Source organism: Choristoneura fumiferana, chromosome 6, assembly GCF_025370935.1.
Source record: "Choristoneura fumiferana chromosome 6, NRCan_CFum_1, whole genome shotgun sequence".
Taxonomy (NCBI): domain Eukaryota; kingdom Metazoa; phylum Arthropoda; class Insecta; order Lepidoptera; family Tortricidae; genus Choristoneura; species Choristoneura fumiferana.
This window is the reverse complement of record NC_133477.1, coordinates 15,498,877-15,517,813: the sequence shown is the minus strand read 5'-3', so window position 1 is coordinate 15,517,813 and position 18,937 is coordinate 15,498,877. Positions and strand designations below refer to the sequence as shown.

General features: G+C 36.7%; 2 protein-coding genes across 3 annotated transcripts; both read right to left on the bottom strand.

The window, feature by feature from the left end:
• Positions 1-428: 428 nt before the first annotated feature.
• Positions 429-9,371, bottom strand: LOC141429183 (alpha-(1,3)-fucosyltransferase C-like). 2 transcript variants are annotated; one of them, XM_074089440.1, is made up of 3 exons: positions 9,291-9,371; positions 5,148-5,896; positions 429-1,440 (listed from the first exon to the last, which is right to left on the bottom strand). In XM_074089440.1, the coding sequence occupies exons 2-3, from the start codon at positions 5,867-5,869 to the stop codon at positions 1,170-1,172; spliced, it is 993 nt and encodes a 330-aa protein (XP_073945541.1). In that variant the 5' UTR covers positions 5,870-5,896; positions 9,291-9,371; the 3' UTR covers positions 429-1,169. The 2 variants fall into 2 exon arrangements, with proteins under 2 accessions (XP_073945541.1, XP_073945540.1); XM_074089439.1 differs by having other exon boundaries at positions 5,148-5,979; positions 9,291-9,359.
• A 401-nt stretch (positions 9,372-9,772) lies between these two features.
• LOC141429181 (alpha-(1,3)-fucosyltransferase C-like) lies at positions 9,773-14,307 on the bottom strand. The gene is made up of 2 exons (XM_074089436.1): positions 13,239-14,307; positions 9,773-11,551 (listed from the first exon to the last, which is right to left on the bottom strand). The coding sequence occupies exons 1-2, from the start codon at positions 14,279-14,281 to the stop codon at positions 11,269-11,271; spliced, it is 1,326 nt and encodes a 441-aa protein (XP_073945537.1). The 5' UTR covers positions 14,282-14,307; the 3' UTR covers positions 9,773-11,268.
• Between the last annotated feature and the right edge of the window lie 4,630 nt (positions 14,308-18,937).

Here is an 18,937-nt window from a genome sequence, read left to right as displayed (position 1 = left end):
CAGTGGCTTATTCATGTCATGCCACACACAACGTATTAATTTCAGCCGGGGATTTTCTCGACAGATTAAAAAGTTTGCATCAAAATACGTTCAGCCGTTCCCACGTGATGAGCTGTTAAATAAAAGACAAGCAGAAAAACAGACAAAAATTCTAAAAAGAGTTGGAACGTGTTCTTTTATTGATTCTAAGTATCTCCAGCCAACTTTTTTTTGGATATCTTCCATGTACAGACTTTCGGCCCTCTTTAGCTTGTTTATATTATATGTATAGATTAGAAACAATAGAACTATAATTTTTTAAATATATTTTTTCCAGTTTTTAGCTTTTCCTGAAAAGTTGTGTTTTGTCCTTTACGGCCTTTGAGCTCCAAGGTATCGAATGTTTCACTTACCAGATTTTTTTTAATATAGATATTTACTTGTGTCCAAGGCCTTGAATATTAAGAAAACTCGAAGTAAATAAATAAAGTAAGTTTTTTGTAAAAAAAAAAACATTTTTAATACAAGCCTTTTTCGAAAATACAAACTGAAACTCGCCAATGCCAAGGACCTGGGTTTGATTCCCAGTGCTAGTCTATTTTACTGGTTTTTGTGTGAATCTATGTTTCAGTTTGTATTTTTGGTATGGGTTTTACGGGATGACCGTAAAAGTAACAAAATTTGGAGTAGAAATAAAAAATACAAAAGACTCCAAAACCAATCTTAACAAGCCTTTTTTGCTGACTGTAGTTTCTGTCAACTTTACTTATGTTGTCATCCAAGCTACATTTGCAAAACAAATTTCAAGTCGATGCCATTAACCGTTGAAGAGTTTCGTCCCGCGCAGACAATCCTGGCTGGACTATCAGGATTTCACTACCAGATTATTGTATTGGCACGCAATTTACATAAGTATGGTAAATTTAAAGTCCATCCGACTACTGGAAGTTGGTTGAATTTAACTTGCAACATTAAATTTAACTACAACAGGTGAAATAAAAGCTTGTAACATTATGATTCTTCTCAACAGAGGTTTTTCCGAACCGGTGGTAGATTTTTTTAAGGCATTCATAAGTGCTTGTTATAGCCTAAATTGAATAAAGATATTTTGACTTTGACTTTGATTCACGAAATCATCTCCGTAAAGCTCAACATACATAGAATAATTCAATAGCTATTGTTCTATGAAATCATGGACATCGGTTAGGAGGATTCCACCACTGTTTAAAATTGTTATATATCGACGTTTTCTTTACCATTTCTTTATTATTTAAAAGATTACAAAAACCACAGTAGTCGTCTGTCTCTGCGTTTTCATTTCTATTGTGGAATGAATAATATTTTTTCCATCGAAAATAGTCCTCGTATTGATCATTATTGTCTATGAGATGTTTCATTTTTTTGGCTAAAGCTTCGGGTCCTAGCTGCCTGGCATTCAAATATATTCCATCTGGCATAAATCTGGAAAATTAATTGAAAAAATTATACACAAACCAATGAAATTGTGACTTCACAAGCTTATCGCTGTATTATTGATTGAATCTTCAATTTAGCATGTAACGTTGATAACATTATGTCGATAATTAGTAAATTTAGTCAACAGTTACAATACATTATAAACTGATCATTTCTATTTACAAATCTGTCTGTCTTAGGTACCTACGTGACCATTATAATATAATATTTTTCACCTAGATGATGCTGTGACGTTTCGAGTTTGACAGTTTTAGAGATGTACCATTTATCGAGTGAACTATCGATTTTTACTCGACTACGGCAAAGAGTAATGATTTTAGCAGTCTATATATGTTTGTCTTTACGTATGTTCCACCGTAGTAGCATCTAGCTTACTCGTCCGATTTTAATGAATAAGGAGTCAATCGATTCGTTATTATGCTCCGGGTGACATAGGATAACTTTTTATATCAAAAATATATTGGTCGGATTTTACCTAAAAAAAAAATGAGTGATTAAAAAAATTTTTTAGCGTATGCTGAGATATGTGTTATTATTAGATAGTTCTTTAAAAATGATTTGGAGGTTTCTTAGTAGGTTTTTTTGTTTAACACAAGGGTTGAGGAGCTATGAGCTCCAAAATTTGTCAAAATTATATTAGGTACAGATAAAGTACAGTTACAAAGTTAATTTCAATTGAGCAGCAACACTACATTAGTTTGGTAGCAATAAACAGTTAATAAACCATCACACAATTCCAAATCCCAACAGATTTTAGTAAAAAATCCTTTCTTTATGCATGCAACTTTTAGTTCACTAGTTTGTCACTGGATGTCACTCTCAGGTGCAGTCCCTATACATAGATCGCTTTAAGCAGAGTAAGGTCATTGGAGGGTGTAAATGATGGATGCAGGCGCTGGATTTTTTTAGGGCGAAAATAAAAGAAATGGGTCGAGATAGTGATGTGCTTAGGGTGTAGGTACATGTGCGCGTCAGTCGGCTGTTAGAGGGCAACTGAATCAAGGCAGCAAGGTGACACACACACATACATGTTCCCGCGCACACACGTTTATTTTACGTACAAACAGAGGCAAACAAACAGGTAAGTACCTTCATTTTTTTCTCAACTATTTATATAAACTACCCTAATTTAATTTCGAGTTTTTTTTGTTCTCAATTGCAGCGCTGCGCGTCGTCTAGACTCTCCCCCATTGTCCGTCCAGGACAATCTTCATCTGATGTGGGGAGCAGGGCTACGCGAGTCACTGGTCTGGTAAGTATTCCAGTCTTCGATCTGACTGTATTTCGAGGCGAGGAGGGATCTACAATAAAAACGACGTCTCCCTTTTGCAGTTGATGACCATCCTGGTACCATTTTTGCCGTGGTAATAGAGTCGGGAGCACCTCGCGAACCCAACGCCGCCAGAACATATCGGTAAGTCTTTGTGCAATCCGCCACGACTTTTTCCTGTACATGTCTTCGTCATCGAACACACCCGGACTGGCAGATTAGACGACGAACCGACCAGATAGTGGTTGGGTGTCAGACTTTCGGGGTAGTTGTGGTCCACGGAGACGTGGCTCAAGGGTCGGCTGTTGACCATATTCTCGACCTCGGCCATCAACGTGATTAGTACTTCTTCACGCGGAGCTCTAGATTTTAAGATTGTTTTCAGCGCTGTTTTCATGGAGCGAAAAAGAATTTCCCACGCTCCGCCCATGTTTGGGCTAACAGGGCAGATGAAATGCCATTCCAGTCCCCGATTGGTAAGCTCATTCTTGACGCTGTCCGATTTTTCAAACTCTTTAAATGATTTTCTTAGTTCGGTTTCAGCACCTCTTAAATTTGTGGCATTATCTGAGTACATTCGGCTGGGCCAACCACGTCGCGCTGCCATAAACGAGTCAGTTGACAGAGACGGCACTAGCTCTATATGTATCGCTCGAATCGTAAGACAGGTAAATAGCACGCCGTACCTCTTCTCTTGGCGTCGGCCTATTGTTATTTCCATGGGCCCAAATAAATCCCATCTTAGGCCTCTAGTTTGATGGTGTTGCAGATGTTTATGTGCGGTGGTGATCTCTTACCATCAGGAGACCCACTTGCTCGTTTGCTATCCAGTCGAATAAAAAAACCTCTTTTCGTCCAAAATTTCTCAGTGCCTTAAGCCGAAAGTCTTTATCCAGTGTGTGTTGTCAGTGATACTGATAACATATGGATCCGAGACATGGTACTTCACTAAGGGGTTCGAATCAGAAATGAGGAGATACTTAGAAGAACGAGGGTCACCGACATTGTCAAGCGAATTAGTTTTTTAAGTGGCAATGGGCAGTCCATATGGTACGGAGAACGGATGGGCGTTGGGACCGAAAAGTTCTCGAATCGAGACCGCGGAACGGCAAGCGTAGCGTTAGACGTCCACCAATGACATGGACGGATGGCCTGGTTAAAGCCGCGGGTTCAGCGTGAATGCAGGCCGCTTTCAACCGAAGCAACTGGAGGATTATCGCTGAGGCTAATTATCCAACAGTGGACGTCCTACGGCTGATATGATGTAATGATCTCAATCTGCGGAAACTTTTATGTACCTAACCCTCGTCATACTTGGGGGAGTTAGAGAGGCAAAAAATCTTTAAGGCAAATCTTAACGGCATTATTACGAAAATAAAACCCCAAAATATTAAAAAAAAAGCAAGAAAATATTGTTATCTGAAATTCTTATACACAGACTTCAGGAGGAGTGCCGTGGTCGCCTTAAGACTTGCTTGCTTAACAATCAATTTTATGGTCGCATGAGACCACGGCACTCCTCCTGAAGTCTGTGTATAAGAATTTCAGATAACAATATTTTCTTGCTTGATTCAATCAGACGTCACATTGCGGAGGTTCCTATTTATGGTCACGGAGGAGCAAATTAATTGCGTATAGTTCTTAATCATTTTCTTATTTTTTATTTCACGTTTTTTCCGTAGTCGAGTTTCAGTTTTTTAAACTTATTTTTTATTCTATGAGTTTTTAGAGCCTATTTTTGGAGATGTTGCATTATATTTAGAAACTAATATTTTTCCAGTTTTCCGCCCACCGGGCCACCGTTTTCTCGTTCTCGCTCGAAATAATCCCTCAAACCAATTACAAACTCCCGACTCTAGGAGTACAAAACAGTTTTTTTAGACCGTTTCAGCATTTTGCCAAAAAATAGCAACAAACTTAACGAGACTTAACTCGTACTGACAAGCACTGGCCACAAGAGGCACAAGATGGCTGCAGCCGCGTTTCAAATAGCCGCGTTTACAAAATCTTGCAAGTTTTGTTTAAAATTTTAAAATATTTTAGTGTTTACTGTTATCGAATAATGAACCGCGGCAATTGCCGATATTGTTGTGTCACGTCACTACTCTGTTCCGTTTCACACATTGCGTCATTTAAAAAAATAACATTTTTTCTATCGTATTCGATGGAGTCTATTTAATGGACACTGATATTGCTATATATTTTTAAAAAGTACAGTTTTACATTTTTTTGCTTCAAAATAGAAATTATTTAAAAAAAAAAAATTTGCGAACGTATGATGCGTAATTCGGAAAATTTTCAAGTGTCACAGAACTCATCATAGGTGAAAAATACAATAGGTGTATATTAAAATAGATATCAATATTAAATGGAAACCAAAATAACAATAAAAATTTATTTGAAATCACAATTATCAAATTACCTCGTATAGTTAGCACCTCCATAAACTATTGGTACTGCATTATGCTGCAAGCCATACAGCAGTTTTTCAGTCACATAGTCTTTAGCAAACGAATTCTCGAACGACAAGTAAAAGTAATAGTCCCTTTCTACCATATCGTTGCATTCTGCTGCTTTGTCACGTCCACATTTCAGTGGACCGCATTTGCCATAGATATCTACAGTTAAATCATAAGACTTAAGAGCTTTTTGTAGGTGTTTCACAAAATTCTCCCGGCCACTCCTAGACCTACAATTAGACACAAACCATGCAGCAGCTTTAGTCTTATTCCTCAGCTTTACTCTCAAAGCATCATCAATAGGGTCCATGTCTTTTATCTTCATCCAATGCATCTCTGTGTTTGGACCTATTATATTATTTTCCGCATCCCTTACAATCAAGTAGCCCCATTTCGTTTCCGAGTCTAATCTATAAGTCCACGTCCAGTTGAAAAAGTTGTCGAACCGATTAGTGCAAGCAGGATAGTTATCAGCAGATTCTATATTTGTAAAAGCATACTTTTGATGCGGTGATCGCTTCTTCGGTAGCTTAGTTTCATTCATGTGAACAACTTCAGGCCCTGCAAATGCTATGACATCGAACTTCGTAACATCTCCGAGGTAATCCCGGTCATCAGTAACAAAACAGTTAGTATATTTACACTTTCTATCTATAAATCCTTGCTGACCTACACCCATATACATAAATGGCTCATGCTTCGAATTCGTCCACTGTAAAATATACTTAAGATCACTTTTGGCACTATAATTCATATCTTTTTGTTGTTTTTCCACAAGCTTTTCAAGATTTTGTTCTACAGAGTGAAATTTAATTTTCAGCCACCCAGCACCCGACCAGTACCACTTCGCTATGAGCGGCTAGTACCTATTCTTCATTTTGATTTGTATGGGTATGAGCTTACTACATCAACTCCGTGGCGTCACCGGATCGCCTCATTGGCGAGATTACCACGCGCGGACGGCGAGTGAACCACTCGGTGACAGCCCGCTGCTCGCCGCCATATTGACTACTAGGAAATTCATGGACAACGCGAGGTTCACTTGTTGTCAACGCGGCGTCCACCCGTGAACCACTTGTCGACAACGAGTGGACGCCTAAAGTCGAGGCGGTGCTGGTCGGGTGCCGGGAGGCTCTAATGAGCTGTGACCTTTACTGTTTCATGCTCATTTAATGCTAGGTAATATAATGCATTACGAGGTAGCTCTTTTGTTGAAATAACCCTGAAAAAATTGTGGTTTCAATACATTATTGAAATTTATATATTTAATCGTCGCATACATTGAAAATAGGCTAATAATATATATAAAGTTACAGAACACAAAAACAACAACAATACAACATGCTAAATAATTATTGAAATAAAAAATCATAAGCAATACGATATTATTTGCGTCCTATTTCGATGATTTACAAAGTTTGCTCCAACGCGTAGACAGCATTAGTGCAACTTATGGTCTTAGCATAAACGTGAAAAAGGCAATAGTCATGATCGTCCAGCACCTTAGAACGGCTGATCGGGTTGTAAGGAATCAGGTAGTTCAGAGAGTCCACTCTTACAGATACCTAAGATGCATCGTGAACGACCAGTGTGATCATAGCGTTGAAATCAAGTGTCGAATAGAACAGGCGCGTAACTCTATTCTAAAGCTAAACCATCTCCTCTGCAATCGATCGCTGAAGATATCTACCAGAGTGCGTTTGATACGTTGCTATGTGTTTTCGGTTCTTTTCTACGGAGCGGAATCGTGGACCTTAATCCAAAATATGAGCAACCATTTGGAGGCCTTTGAAATGTAGGTGTACAGAGGAATTCTGAAAATACTTATCATGGACGGATAGAGTATCAAATGAAAGAGTTTTGCGGGTGGTTAACAAAAAGGTAGAGATCTTGAAATCTGTCAAGAAACGCAAGCTGCAGTATTTTGGTCACATAATGCGTAATGATAAATACGACCTACTCCAACTCATCATGCAAAGGAAAATCCAAGGAAAGCGACCGCCCGGAAGAAGGCGTACTTCGTGGCTTAAAAATCTCAGCACAAGATCCCTGTTTCGAGCTGCTGTGTCGAAAATAAGGATAGCAATAATGATAGCCAGCCAACCTCTGGTAGGAGATGGCACCTAAAGAAGAAGGAGTATTTCTGAGTTCTTTCAATGTGTAATGTAAAAATAATAAGAGGAGTGTAAATGACGAATTGGCAAGGTTCCGCATTATTATTGCGAACACCGTTCACACATTTCGAAACTTGGTGACACGGGTCGCGTGTTTATTTTTTATTATGATGTTATTGTGGTTAAAATGTACTCGGACAGATTGCACCCGCCGTATTAGAGTTTAATTGTAAGGCTGCGCCAGCTACCTCTACATAGATCAATGAATTGGGATGTCCCCATTTTTGACAACGTATAATAAATCGAAAACCATTTGGAGCAATAGGCTTTGTGAAGCATTTTCAGAAATCAGATTCCAAAAATGTGATTAACTGAATTAAATAAACAAAAATTAAGTAATGACCCTCATTTGACCCCTGCAGTGTCTCGTCACGTCACAAAGGCAATCAAACTTATAAGTTTGACCACTATGTGTGTCTGTCTGTCTGTTTGTCTATCTGTGGCACCGTAGCTCTTAAACGGGTCGACTTTGGAAATCAGGGTTTCCAGCAATGGTTCATAGACATGTTTTATCAAATCGGTTCAGCAGTTTTTGAGATATCGAACTTTGAAGTGACACAGTCAGGGGTTTTCCAACTTTTATGTTCGTTAGGTAAGTACAACCTTATAAATTTAGATTGTTAGGTTTTCTAGACCGTAAACTAGTTGAATGAGAAGAGCGTAGTGAGTTATGAGTCGTAACCTATTAAAGAAGTTTTGCTAAATAAATACTAGATTTGCGCACTATTAGCTTTCGTACAGACCAAATTCCAGAAAAAAGTTTTTATTTCACAGTAGTTCTATAAAAAAAGATACTTTTTAGAGTTGCGGAGCCAAAATGGCAAAAACGAAGCCCGTATAGTTTCGTCAAGTCCGTCTGTCTGTCTGTCTGTCTGTCTGTCCGTCCGTCTGTATGTGACAGGCATTTTACTCGAAAACTACAAGATGTATCAATGAAATTTGGAGTACAGATGTCTTGTCAAAGCCGCTATTTTTTTTTATACATGCTTTTAAATTTTTAGCCACTATTAAAAACCTATAGCAGGTTAGTTTTGTAGTTAAATTACAAAAATAAATATTAATAGGGGAGACACTCCATACACGTAACAGAAATTGAAAAAAAAAGGTTTTTTACTCGCATCAACGTGTTGCACATAGCTCGACAGCTCTTTTTAAAAGATAGTAAGGTTTCTCAAAAACTTTTTTGATTAGCAAAGTAGCAAAAATTGTAAACCGTCTCTATCTTGTAAACCGTTTGTCAAAAAAATATGGAAAGGTAAGGGTGAAGACCAAAAAGTTGCACACCATTAAAGCTGCGTTAGCAGGTAGGTAGTTATAATTTCCATTAACATTTTCCATTGTGACACGAAAAGTTTGTTTAGAGTACTACAACAATTTTAGCGCAGCCTAAGGTATTGCCAATATTTGGAACAATTATAAATTTTACTCGCAAATGTGATAAAAAAACATTGTATGTGGCACGGGCGGTACTAGAATTACGAACATCGACTCATTAAAACACTCAGTCTTCGACTTCGGGCTTCTAATAGACTCTCGTTCGTAATACCTTATTCAACGCCCTTAAGACACAATGTACTATTTCCAGCTCGAGGGAGAGTTACACTTGAAAGACACTATTTGCAACACTGAGCCTTGCACCTCGAGGACCTTTTTAAAACTGGCGTCGAATGTTTGAGAGTGCTGAGAATACTAGATATTCATTTTTGAAGAGGTGCGCGTGGTGGAGCGGTCGAAGTAACTATGGGGTTGGATTGGCTATTTGTAGTCTTGTGAACTTTGCCTAAGTGTATATGGAGACCTTTTAAAAAATTAAGAGCAGGAAAATGAGGGCACTGAACCAATTCTACCTCAGACATAGTATGGGAAAGCTTCTGGTTGCTTGGTAGGCTGTAGAGGTAAGAAACATAAAAAAATACCTAAAAATGAATATACCTGTAGGAACTGTAGGAACTCTATAAAATAATAAAAAAAACACAAAACATAATATAAAAAGACAGTAACACAATGACATTGTGACAGGCTCACGGCTCCCTGTCAACAAAACCGTATTTGTAGGGGCGCATGCGGGAGTCTCCGATACTTTTGTTAGAGAGTTTTCAGATTATCCGATCCGATATCGAACACCGATACAATATCGGGGCAAGTTAAATGTCGATGCCTTAGTTCACACTCGTACTAATTGGGATGCACAAAAAAAATAACCTATAGCTTTTATTTTATTTTTGGAAAGAATAGGATATTTTAAGATACTATTTTCATTGATTTTGAATTTGGATGAGTATTTTTTTTTTAATGAAATACACTGGATGACGTCACAGTGAGACAGCCTCGTTCCATTGCCTAGAAAAAATCAGGTCGTCCAGAACATAATCTGTGGTAAAATAAAACATATTTTTTTATGAAAATATTTATTTCTTAAATTAGAAGCATTCATATATACAAGGAGGGTTGGGAGTCCCTACAATAAGTGAATACCAGTGTCAGGGGTTCCAGTTCTTGGGGTGGGACGTCGGAAACCTCCTCGAGTGTTCGGGCGCTTCAACTCCCTTCTTACCGAGGCGTGAGGCCTGATGGGGAGAGGATGGATAACTCCTGGGCCTGGTGCACCCTGAGCAACAAAGTCTAATGCCCGAAACCATTTTGAAATAAATAAATATATTAACGTTTTATAGCATTGATAACTAAAGGCTGACCAGAATTATAAAAAACTTCGCCATATTCATCCTTCGCACAAACACGCACACACACATGCATGCACAATGTTTCTATAATTATACTGATTGTTATGAGTAAAAACTGTAACTGAATATTACGTCCTGTAATCCTCGTTTTGTAACAATTAGTGATTCATAATATAGTCAGTCTGATACTGGGATGTGTCCCTGGTGACGGCCACCTATGTAACTGTTACTGGCGTCACTGAAAATCAGCGTCGCGGAATCATCTTCAGATCTTTTCGCGACACATAGCTGAGTGGCGGCCATTTTGGCTGGTAGGAATAGGCATGGATGTGTATATTTCAGTGTTTCTGTATGTGTATCTATTTTTATCAGCCAATAAACCATTCTTATTCTTATTCCATATTGCGGAAAACTAATTTCTTGCACTGGTAACACTAAATTCAAATGTCATCCTGTCTATTGCTATCAAAGTTTAACGTTGTTTGCGCGTCGTATTTTAAAGTGTTATTTTGTATTTTTGTGCCTTAAAATGCCGAAGATTATCCATAGCCTTGGAAGGAAAATTATTCACAATGTATAAAAGTATTCGTTATAGAAAAAATCTGAGGGATTAGAAAATATTCCTTTAAATAACATCACCAACACCGTTGACTTGTCAATATGACTGGTAGGTATCGTATAATAAGTGTAAAGAATGTTGCAATGTAAAACGTAGAAGTGCTGCCCTCGCGTCAGGTTTTTTATATTCCTGGTCAGCCTTTAATACATTGGATACAAAAAGTACCTACACACCCGTAAAGGGTTCTATCTACCCAGTACACCGTATCATACCATGACCGTAATGGGAGCGTGTCAGGCCAAAATATATTCTTTGTAATTTATAGGGCATAAGAACTAGGGTTCTAGGGTTAAGTGTATCAGTGATGTCTCTTGAGTTACGGTACATAATAACAACACTAAAAAGTTGGTTGACCCATTGCCAAATGTTTTTAGGCAAACAATAACTATTGCTCACTGCTTTGCTTCTTTTGCTTCGATTTCATTTGTAAAGGTTTTCGTAATAAATACCTACAGTTTTTTAGAACAGCTTCACAGAGACATAAGATACACTAAGATATGTGTGTGTGTGTGTGTGTGTGTGTGTGTGTGTGTGTGTTTGTCTGTAAGAAATTAAATTAAACGGAATAGGACCCAGTACTTTTACCACTTTATTGGTGCAGGGTAGCGTATTACTTATATAGATCAGAACATCGGTTAGGAGGATCCCACCACTGACTAAAATTCTTATATATTGACGTTTTCTTCACCATTTCTTCATTATTTAATAGCATACAAAAACCACAGTAGTCGTCTGTTTCTGGGCTTTCATATTTTCTGTGATACGAATAGTATTTTTTCCACCGAAAATAGTTATCGTATTCGTCAGGATTGTCTATGAGATGTTTCATTTGTTTGGCTAAAGCTTCAGGTCCTAGCTGCCTGGCATTCAAATAAATCCCATCTGGCATAAACCTGAAAATGGATTAAAAAGATTGTTATACCTTAGACATTGTGATTTTATGCGCTTATTGTTATACTATTGTCTAGCGAAGCGCGCCGACTCTGCAGGCATGTACCTAACTTTGAAAAAAACTGGCGAAGAGCGTGTCGAACACGCCCAAAATAGGGTTCCGTAGCCATTACGAAAAATTGAGTAATATTTTTTTAAGGATTTTGTATTTTATACGGAACCTTCCAAGTTTAGGTATATTTTATACCTTAGGCTGCTATTTAAGAGTAAAACTACTAATAATTCTCAAGCAAACTTAGCCGTTATAGTTTTCCTCGAAAGTTTGATATACTTACTACCATCCTGATCTTTTTCAAATTTTTCCAGCCATCTGTTTAGATATTAAAGGGGGGGGGGACGCTCGATTTTAATGAAAATTTGCACTTTAAAGTTGAATATTTCGCAAAATAATCGATGAATCGAAAAATCGTCTTAGCAAACCCTAATGGTTTTAAAAGACTTATTCAACGATACCCTACACTACAAGGCGCTGGATGAGAAAAAAAATAACCCCCACTTTACGTCTATGGGAGGTACTCTAACATATAATATATGTAAACTATGCCGATAAAATGGTACAATTAAAAAATTCAAATTTAATATATTCGTCCAAAATTACAACTTTTCTAGCATTGATAGCCCTAAGCAAAGCCGCGGACGGACTGACAGACAGACAAACATGGCGAAACTATAAGGGTTCCGATTTTGCCATTTTGGCTACGGAACCCTAAAAAACGACGAAATAAATTAAGAAAGCCTACAATCAAATGCAGCAACTTTATATTTTTCACCTCACTACACCCGCGCGGGGCCAGGGCGCGTCACTACTTATATTTATATATTTTATTATCGATGTCCCCCTCCCTCTTGAATAAATAAATAAATACCTCAATATCATGGGACACTTGACACCAATTGACCTAGTGCCAAACTAAGCAAAGCTTGTACTATGGATACTAGGCAACGGATAAACATACTTAAATATGATGAAATGGTGCCATTTCATAATGTGCCTAGGAATTTCGTGATCTGGCGGATTTTACGATCGGCCGCCGACATATCGATAAATACATAATAATAATAAATATCCAAGACCCGAAAACAAACATTCGTATTATTCATACAAATGTCTTCCCGGCCGGGAATCGAACCTGGGACCTCAAGCTTCGTAGTCAGGTTCTCTAACCACTTGGCCATCCGGTCGTCAATTGACGATTGAAACATTTGTCAATTGACGAAAACCGCATTTTAATCCTTTATATAGTGAAAAATCATTAACGTACATACATACATAAATTTAAAGGGATAGATTAAATTTGTGTTAAGCGACTTTATTTTATACTATTTAAATATTTGACTTGCTATCTAAAGTAAACAATTATTATTTTATGTAATTGAAACATTGAGAAATTGGGTCAAAATGACGCTATCTATAATTAAACCCATCATTTCTACTTAAATCTGTAATATGTCAAATATATTATAATTAACACTTATTTATTTGTATTTTTTTCCTCTACACAGTCACAGTAGCAAATATGTTCACTTGACGACACGATAAACTACTGTCCATCAAACCCATATTTTATGAATCAAATAGAAATCAAAACAACTATCGAATGCTATTAAAAAGTATAACTTTCAAGTTACCTCGTATAGTTAGCACCTCCATAAACTATTGGTATTGCGTTATGCTGCAAACCGTGAGCCAATTTTTCAGTCGCGTAGTCTTCAGCAAACGAATTCTCGAACGACAAGTAGAAGTAATAGTCCCTTTCTACCATATCGTTGCATTCCGCCTCTTTGTTACGATCGCATTTCAGTGGACCACATTTACCATAAATATCTACCGTTAAATTATAAGGCTTTAGAGCCTTTATTAGGTTTCTAAAATACGTCTCGCGACCGCTCCTAGACCTACAGTTAGACACAAACCAAGCAGCAGCCTTAGTCTTATTCCTCAACTTTACTCGCAAAGCATCATCAATAGGGTCCATGTCTTCTAACTTCATCCAATGCATCTCTGTTTTTGGACCTATTATATTATTTTTCGCGTCTCTTACAATCAAATAGCCCCATTTTGTTTCAGAGTCTAATCTATAAGTCCACGTCCAGTTGAAAAAGTTGTTGAACCGATTGGTGCAAACAGGATAGTTATCAGCAGATTCTATATTTGTAAAAGCATACTTTTGATGCGGCGATCGCTTTTTCGGTAGATCATATCTACTCATGTAAATAACGTCAGTCCCTGCAAACGCTATGGCATCGAACTTCGTAACATCTCCGAGGTAATCCCGGTCATCAGTAACAAAACAGTTAGTATATTTACACTTTCTATCTATAAATACTTGCTGACCTACACCCATATACACAAATGGCACATTCTTCGGATTCGTCCACTGTAAAATATATTTGAGATCACTTTTAGCATTCACATTTTTCTGTAGTTTGTCCACAAGCTTTTCAAGATTCTGTTCTAATACGATTAGTCTATTATCCGCCAATAATTCTTGTTTTGTTTTTTTGAGTTCTTTCACCGTGTAATATAAAAATAATAAGAGGAATGAAAATGACGTGTAAAAGAATAATTTAGCAAGGTTCCGCATTATTATCGTAAACACAGTGTTTTTTTTTCTCTCATAATCATGGCAAGAAGCGCGCGCGCCACGGCGCTCGCTCGAACACTGAAACATTCAGCTATAACAATTTATAATCACTACGTAAACTGTACATTTAGGAATCAAACTTCGAATAGTGACAGAGTCGCGAGTTTATATATATTTTTTATAACGGTTTTAGTGTTATTACAATGTATTCGTACTCTGCCAGATTGCACCGGCCGTATCAGACTATAATTTTATTGATAGGCTGCACTGCCTCTGCAAAGGGCAGTGAACTGCAATGTGACGAGATGACAATAAACTTTTCATATTAATTTTTTTTTTTTTCGTAAGACTTAATAAAACGTTGCAATGAATCTGTTATAATCCTGTTAAGGTTAATTATGACCTTACTTTTTTCGAGGTTGAGCCCCTTAAGGGCCAAAGAATGGTCTTTGATTTCGTTTACTTTTTTTTAGGTTTTTATTATATTTTATATGAGGTGCTTTATATAGGAGATGGGAGGCGTGCAGTCAGGAAAAATCCATTTTCGTGGACGACTGGGAACGGAGGGTCCAGACAGTGCCGGATTCTCACCAAAAATCCCGGGTATACCGGCGACCCTAACGCCCGCCCCTAGAGCTTAATTTACCTTACTAATTGTTCTTACGATGTACACATTGTCAATTACATTAAGGCTGCTATAGGTTTTCTACATAATAAAGTTGTTCAATAAGAATAGCGTAGTGAGCATGAGTCCTACAATTTAAGGACAAAAAAAGCTAAACAACTGTAAAAATAACTGACTAAGTGTAAGTTAACTGACATTTTGATATGTAGAAAAGATGTAGAGCCTTAAAAAAAATAAGCCATGTTTAGTTTTCAAGATAATTCTTTCCTTTTATTTTTTTTATAAAAAATGTGTGTTAGTAAAGTATTGTGTTTTATTTGTCAAAAATACATTATTAAGACTTACTTCATGATTTTATGTCCTGTGGGTTTTTTGTCCACATTTGTATTAGAACAATTAAAGAATAATGTTGGTGTTGTGCATAATTAAATTATCCTTAGTAATCGTGTACTTTATAGTTTTAAGTGGAACATAAAATATAACTTTTACAAAAACACAATGATAAGTTTGTTTTATTATTGACCAAATGTGATCATGATGACAAAATAACAAAAGATAAATAAAACTAAAAATAAATTTTGTCCACTTTTTATCATTTGTCTATTATTATTTTTAATACAAATCGTCTATTTTATATCCGCTTTCAAGCGTTTCAATGCATATAATTACGACGTGGACATTAAAATTACCATGACTTCCGGTATTTAATATTAAATAATGAACTTTAGCGCGTGTAAAAAAAAGCAATTACGAATACATCAGTCATATATTTTGTTGCTATAGGTGCGTAGTTAGTACAGAAAAATTCTAGATAGAAAACACAGCAAATTTTTCTGAGTGATTTCTCAAGCTTCTGAAATAAGTAAATTTAAATTGAATTACTTCGAATTTGACTTTGTTCTTGGTTACATTAACTCGTGCAGTAACAAATAAATATAAAACAAACACAGAATCAACCTAGTCTCAAAGTAAGCTAAGTTCGTATTAAGAATGGATATAAATACTTAAATAGATACATACCTACTCAAATAAATATTTCACTCTAGAACAGATATTCGCAATTTTTCATACAAATAATGCCCTGACCGGAAGTCGTACCCAGTACATCAAGCTTTGTAGTTAGATTTTCAACCAATCTCTACAACAACATTTTTTTTGAGAAATTAATTTTATTAGAGACATTAATTTTATTAGAGACGCAGCTGGGAAAATACTGCTATTGCTTTTTAGCCATATAGACCATATAGCCACGCCTTCGTCGTGGGGCACCGGCGTTACAATGTTCCCATCCTCTACTCAAGCAGGAACCGAAGAGAGATATAGATATAGATAGGCTGAGAGATAATACCAGAAGATGGGCAGTAGCGTCTTCTTAGCAACCTTACATCTTTTACTGTGCTCGCCAATCCGCTTGCCAAGCGTGGCTATTATTAGCAGGGTTGGCGATTTTGCATTGCTTCTCATGATGAAGGAATATTGGGGGAGGCATGTGTCCGTGTGTGGATCCAAAGGATGATAATGATATGATGATGATGAGAAGGTCGCACTTTTAGCTCACTCGACATCTCTTCCTTTTATTAATTCTGTGCACGTTCATGCATAGTATTTTTGGCTAAGGTACCTCTGGTAGTTTTACTACCTCCTACGACTAGATAAAGAAATTATGGTTAGCTACTTATTATTATGATAATGATAACGTTAGAACAATCGCATATATTATAATTTATAATATGCCCTTGGAACACTTGCCATTGTCTTGTAAATTATTTCTTCAACAATATATGATGATTAACCGCTTATACTCGAAGACCAGCCATATTGTACACGCGAACCAACTGAATCGTGACCCACTGAGGAACCTTTTCGTATTAAAATTCATAACATCGCATTGCTTGACAAGGGAATTTATTGACACTTACTGTGAGAACGTTCTACGGTGAGTCAGGAATCAAATGGTTCGACTATACATTAAAATTACAAGCAAACAGCTAGTTCTGAATTTTATTTATGATGTTTAGACCACTGTCAGTAGTACTTACTATATACTAGACGTAGCCAGCCACTCCGTCCGCGTAGAATTCGTTTATTCCGTATTAAGTCGCTATCCCGTGGATTTAGTCGCTATCCCGTAGGAACTATGCAACTTTCGGGAATAAAAACTATCCTATGTCCTTCCCCGGGACTCAAACTATATGTGTACCGAAATTCAAATAAATCGATTTAGCGGTTTAGATGTGAATAGGTAACAAACAAACAGACTTACAAACTTTGGCATTTATAATATTCGTGTGATTATTAGAATTAGAAAGTTTGCTGCCTCGAAAGGCCTGTGCGAACCTTGAAACATTTTCTCACTTATATTTTCCATTCAAAGTAACTCTCTCAGTAAATTACTGGCACTTGAGGTATCCCATCTTAGGCCTCTAGGTTGGCAACGCATCTGCAGTACCCCTGGTGTTGCAGATGTTAATGGGCGGTGGTGATCTCTTACCATCAGGAGACCCACTTGCTCGTTTGCCATCCAGTCGAAAAAAAAAAAAAAAAAAACTATGATAACAAATTTAAAATTTGATGTAAGTATATATTTTACATAATTTGAGTAAAAAACATACAATTACAAAAATATCTATTTTACGACTTCATTGACTTAATGTTAAGATCGTGTATACTTAGGTACTTTTTAGGGTTCCGGAGCCAAAATGGCAAAAACGGAACTCTTATAGTTTCGTCAAGTCCGTCTGTCTGTCTGTTTGTCTATCTGTCTGTCCGTCCGTCCGTATGTCACAGGCATTTTACTCGAAAACTACAAGATGTATATCAATGAAATCTGGAGTACAGATGTCTTGTCAAAGCCGCTATTTAGTTTTGTAGTTAAATTATAAAAATAAATATTTATAGGGGGGGCACTCCATACACGTAACAGAAATTGATTTTTTTTTAACTCGCATCAACGTGCGGCAGATAGTTCGATAGCTCTTTTGAAAAGATAGTAAGGTTTCTCAAAAACTTTTTTGATTAAGTGAAGATTTCTGGAAATAATCGCTCCCAAAGTAGCAAAAATTGTGTCCCTCTATCTTGTAAACCGTTTGTCCAAAAAATATGCAAAAAATATGGATAGGTAACGCTTAATAAATACTTTCAATGAAAATTGGTTTCAATATGATCGGATATACCGTTTTTGAGTTATTGCCGAAAAACTGCACTTCTCAACAAAAGGACGTAAGTGCCGTGAAGATACGCTCTTTTTCTGGTAATAGATTTTAAGACTGTAGTAAGTGTTTTAATTGTGTTATAACGCACATAATATTACTTGATTTTTACTACGGAACCCTATCTTGGGCGCGTCTGACACGCTCTTGGCCGGTTTTTAAGTAATTAGTGGTTATGAAACTACATAAAAATACAATCATAATAAAATTTTAGCGTCTGTGAGTTTTAGCTTCATGTATTTCACTGTGCTTTTTAAGTAATTAGTGATTATGACACTAATTACTTAAAAAAGTGCTGCTTGCAAATTAGCATTCATTGCAAAGTAACACCAGTCATGCATGGCCAGATTTTACAGTCTTTATTTTGTCATAATCTCAAAACTGATTCGTCATGAGTATTCCAGTAAATCACTCATCTATTCAACATGATAAATCAGTAGAAAATTACAATTTAATCTTTCACTATCTGAAATTAAATTTTAGTTAGATAAATACAAAAGTATGACCAAAGCACTGAAATCTTCAATCAGTTCTCGATTAGTCACATTTGCGTAGTTGAAAATAATACGCAATAACCTGATGAGCACTTGTTGCAGTTGTGATGATGTTTCATGTTCCATGAACTGGTATGGATCCAGACCAGACAAGAGGCCATAATTCATAATAAAGGATCTTAAATAAAAGCTTAATTGTTGATACTGTAACTCGGGATACAGTATTTTATCTTGGACGGCAGCATGGAAACTATACATTTTCCGGGATAACAGCTATCCTGTATCCTTTTTGACGTTCGTGCCGAAAATATCACGATCCCAGAATAGCACATTTTTTATTGTAGCTTACCAGATTTTCGTTGCAGCATAAAGCAAAATCTAAGATTACTAAAGAAAGTATTTTTATGGTGGAATA

Coding starts and splice junctions, on each gene's coding strand:
- LOC141429183 (XM_074089439.1), bottom strand. CDS start 5,938: ATGAATTATAGTGCCAAAAGTGATCTTAAGTATATTTTACAGTGGACG. Junction 1,441..5,147: donor GGAGGTGCTAACTATACGAG/GTAATTTGATAA, acceptor TTAATTTTCCAG/ATTTATGCCAGATGGAATAT.
- LOC141429181 (XM_074089436.1), bottom strand. CDS start 14,281: ATGTTTCAGTGTTCGAGCGAGCGCCGTGGCGCGCGCGCTTCTTGCCAT. Junction 11,552..13,238: donor GGAGGTGCTAACTATACGAG/GTAACTTGAAAG, acceptor ATCCATTTTCAG/GTTTATGCCAGATGGGATTT.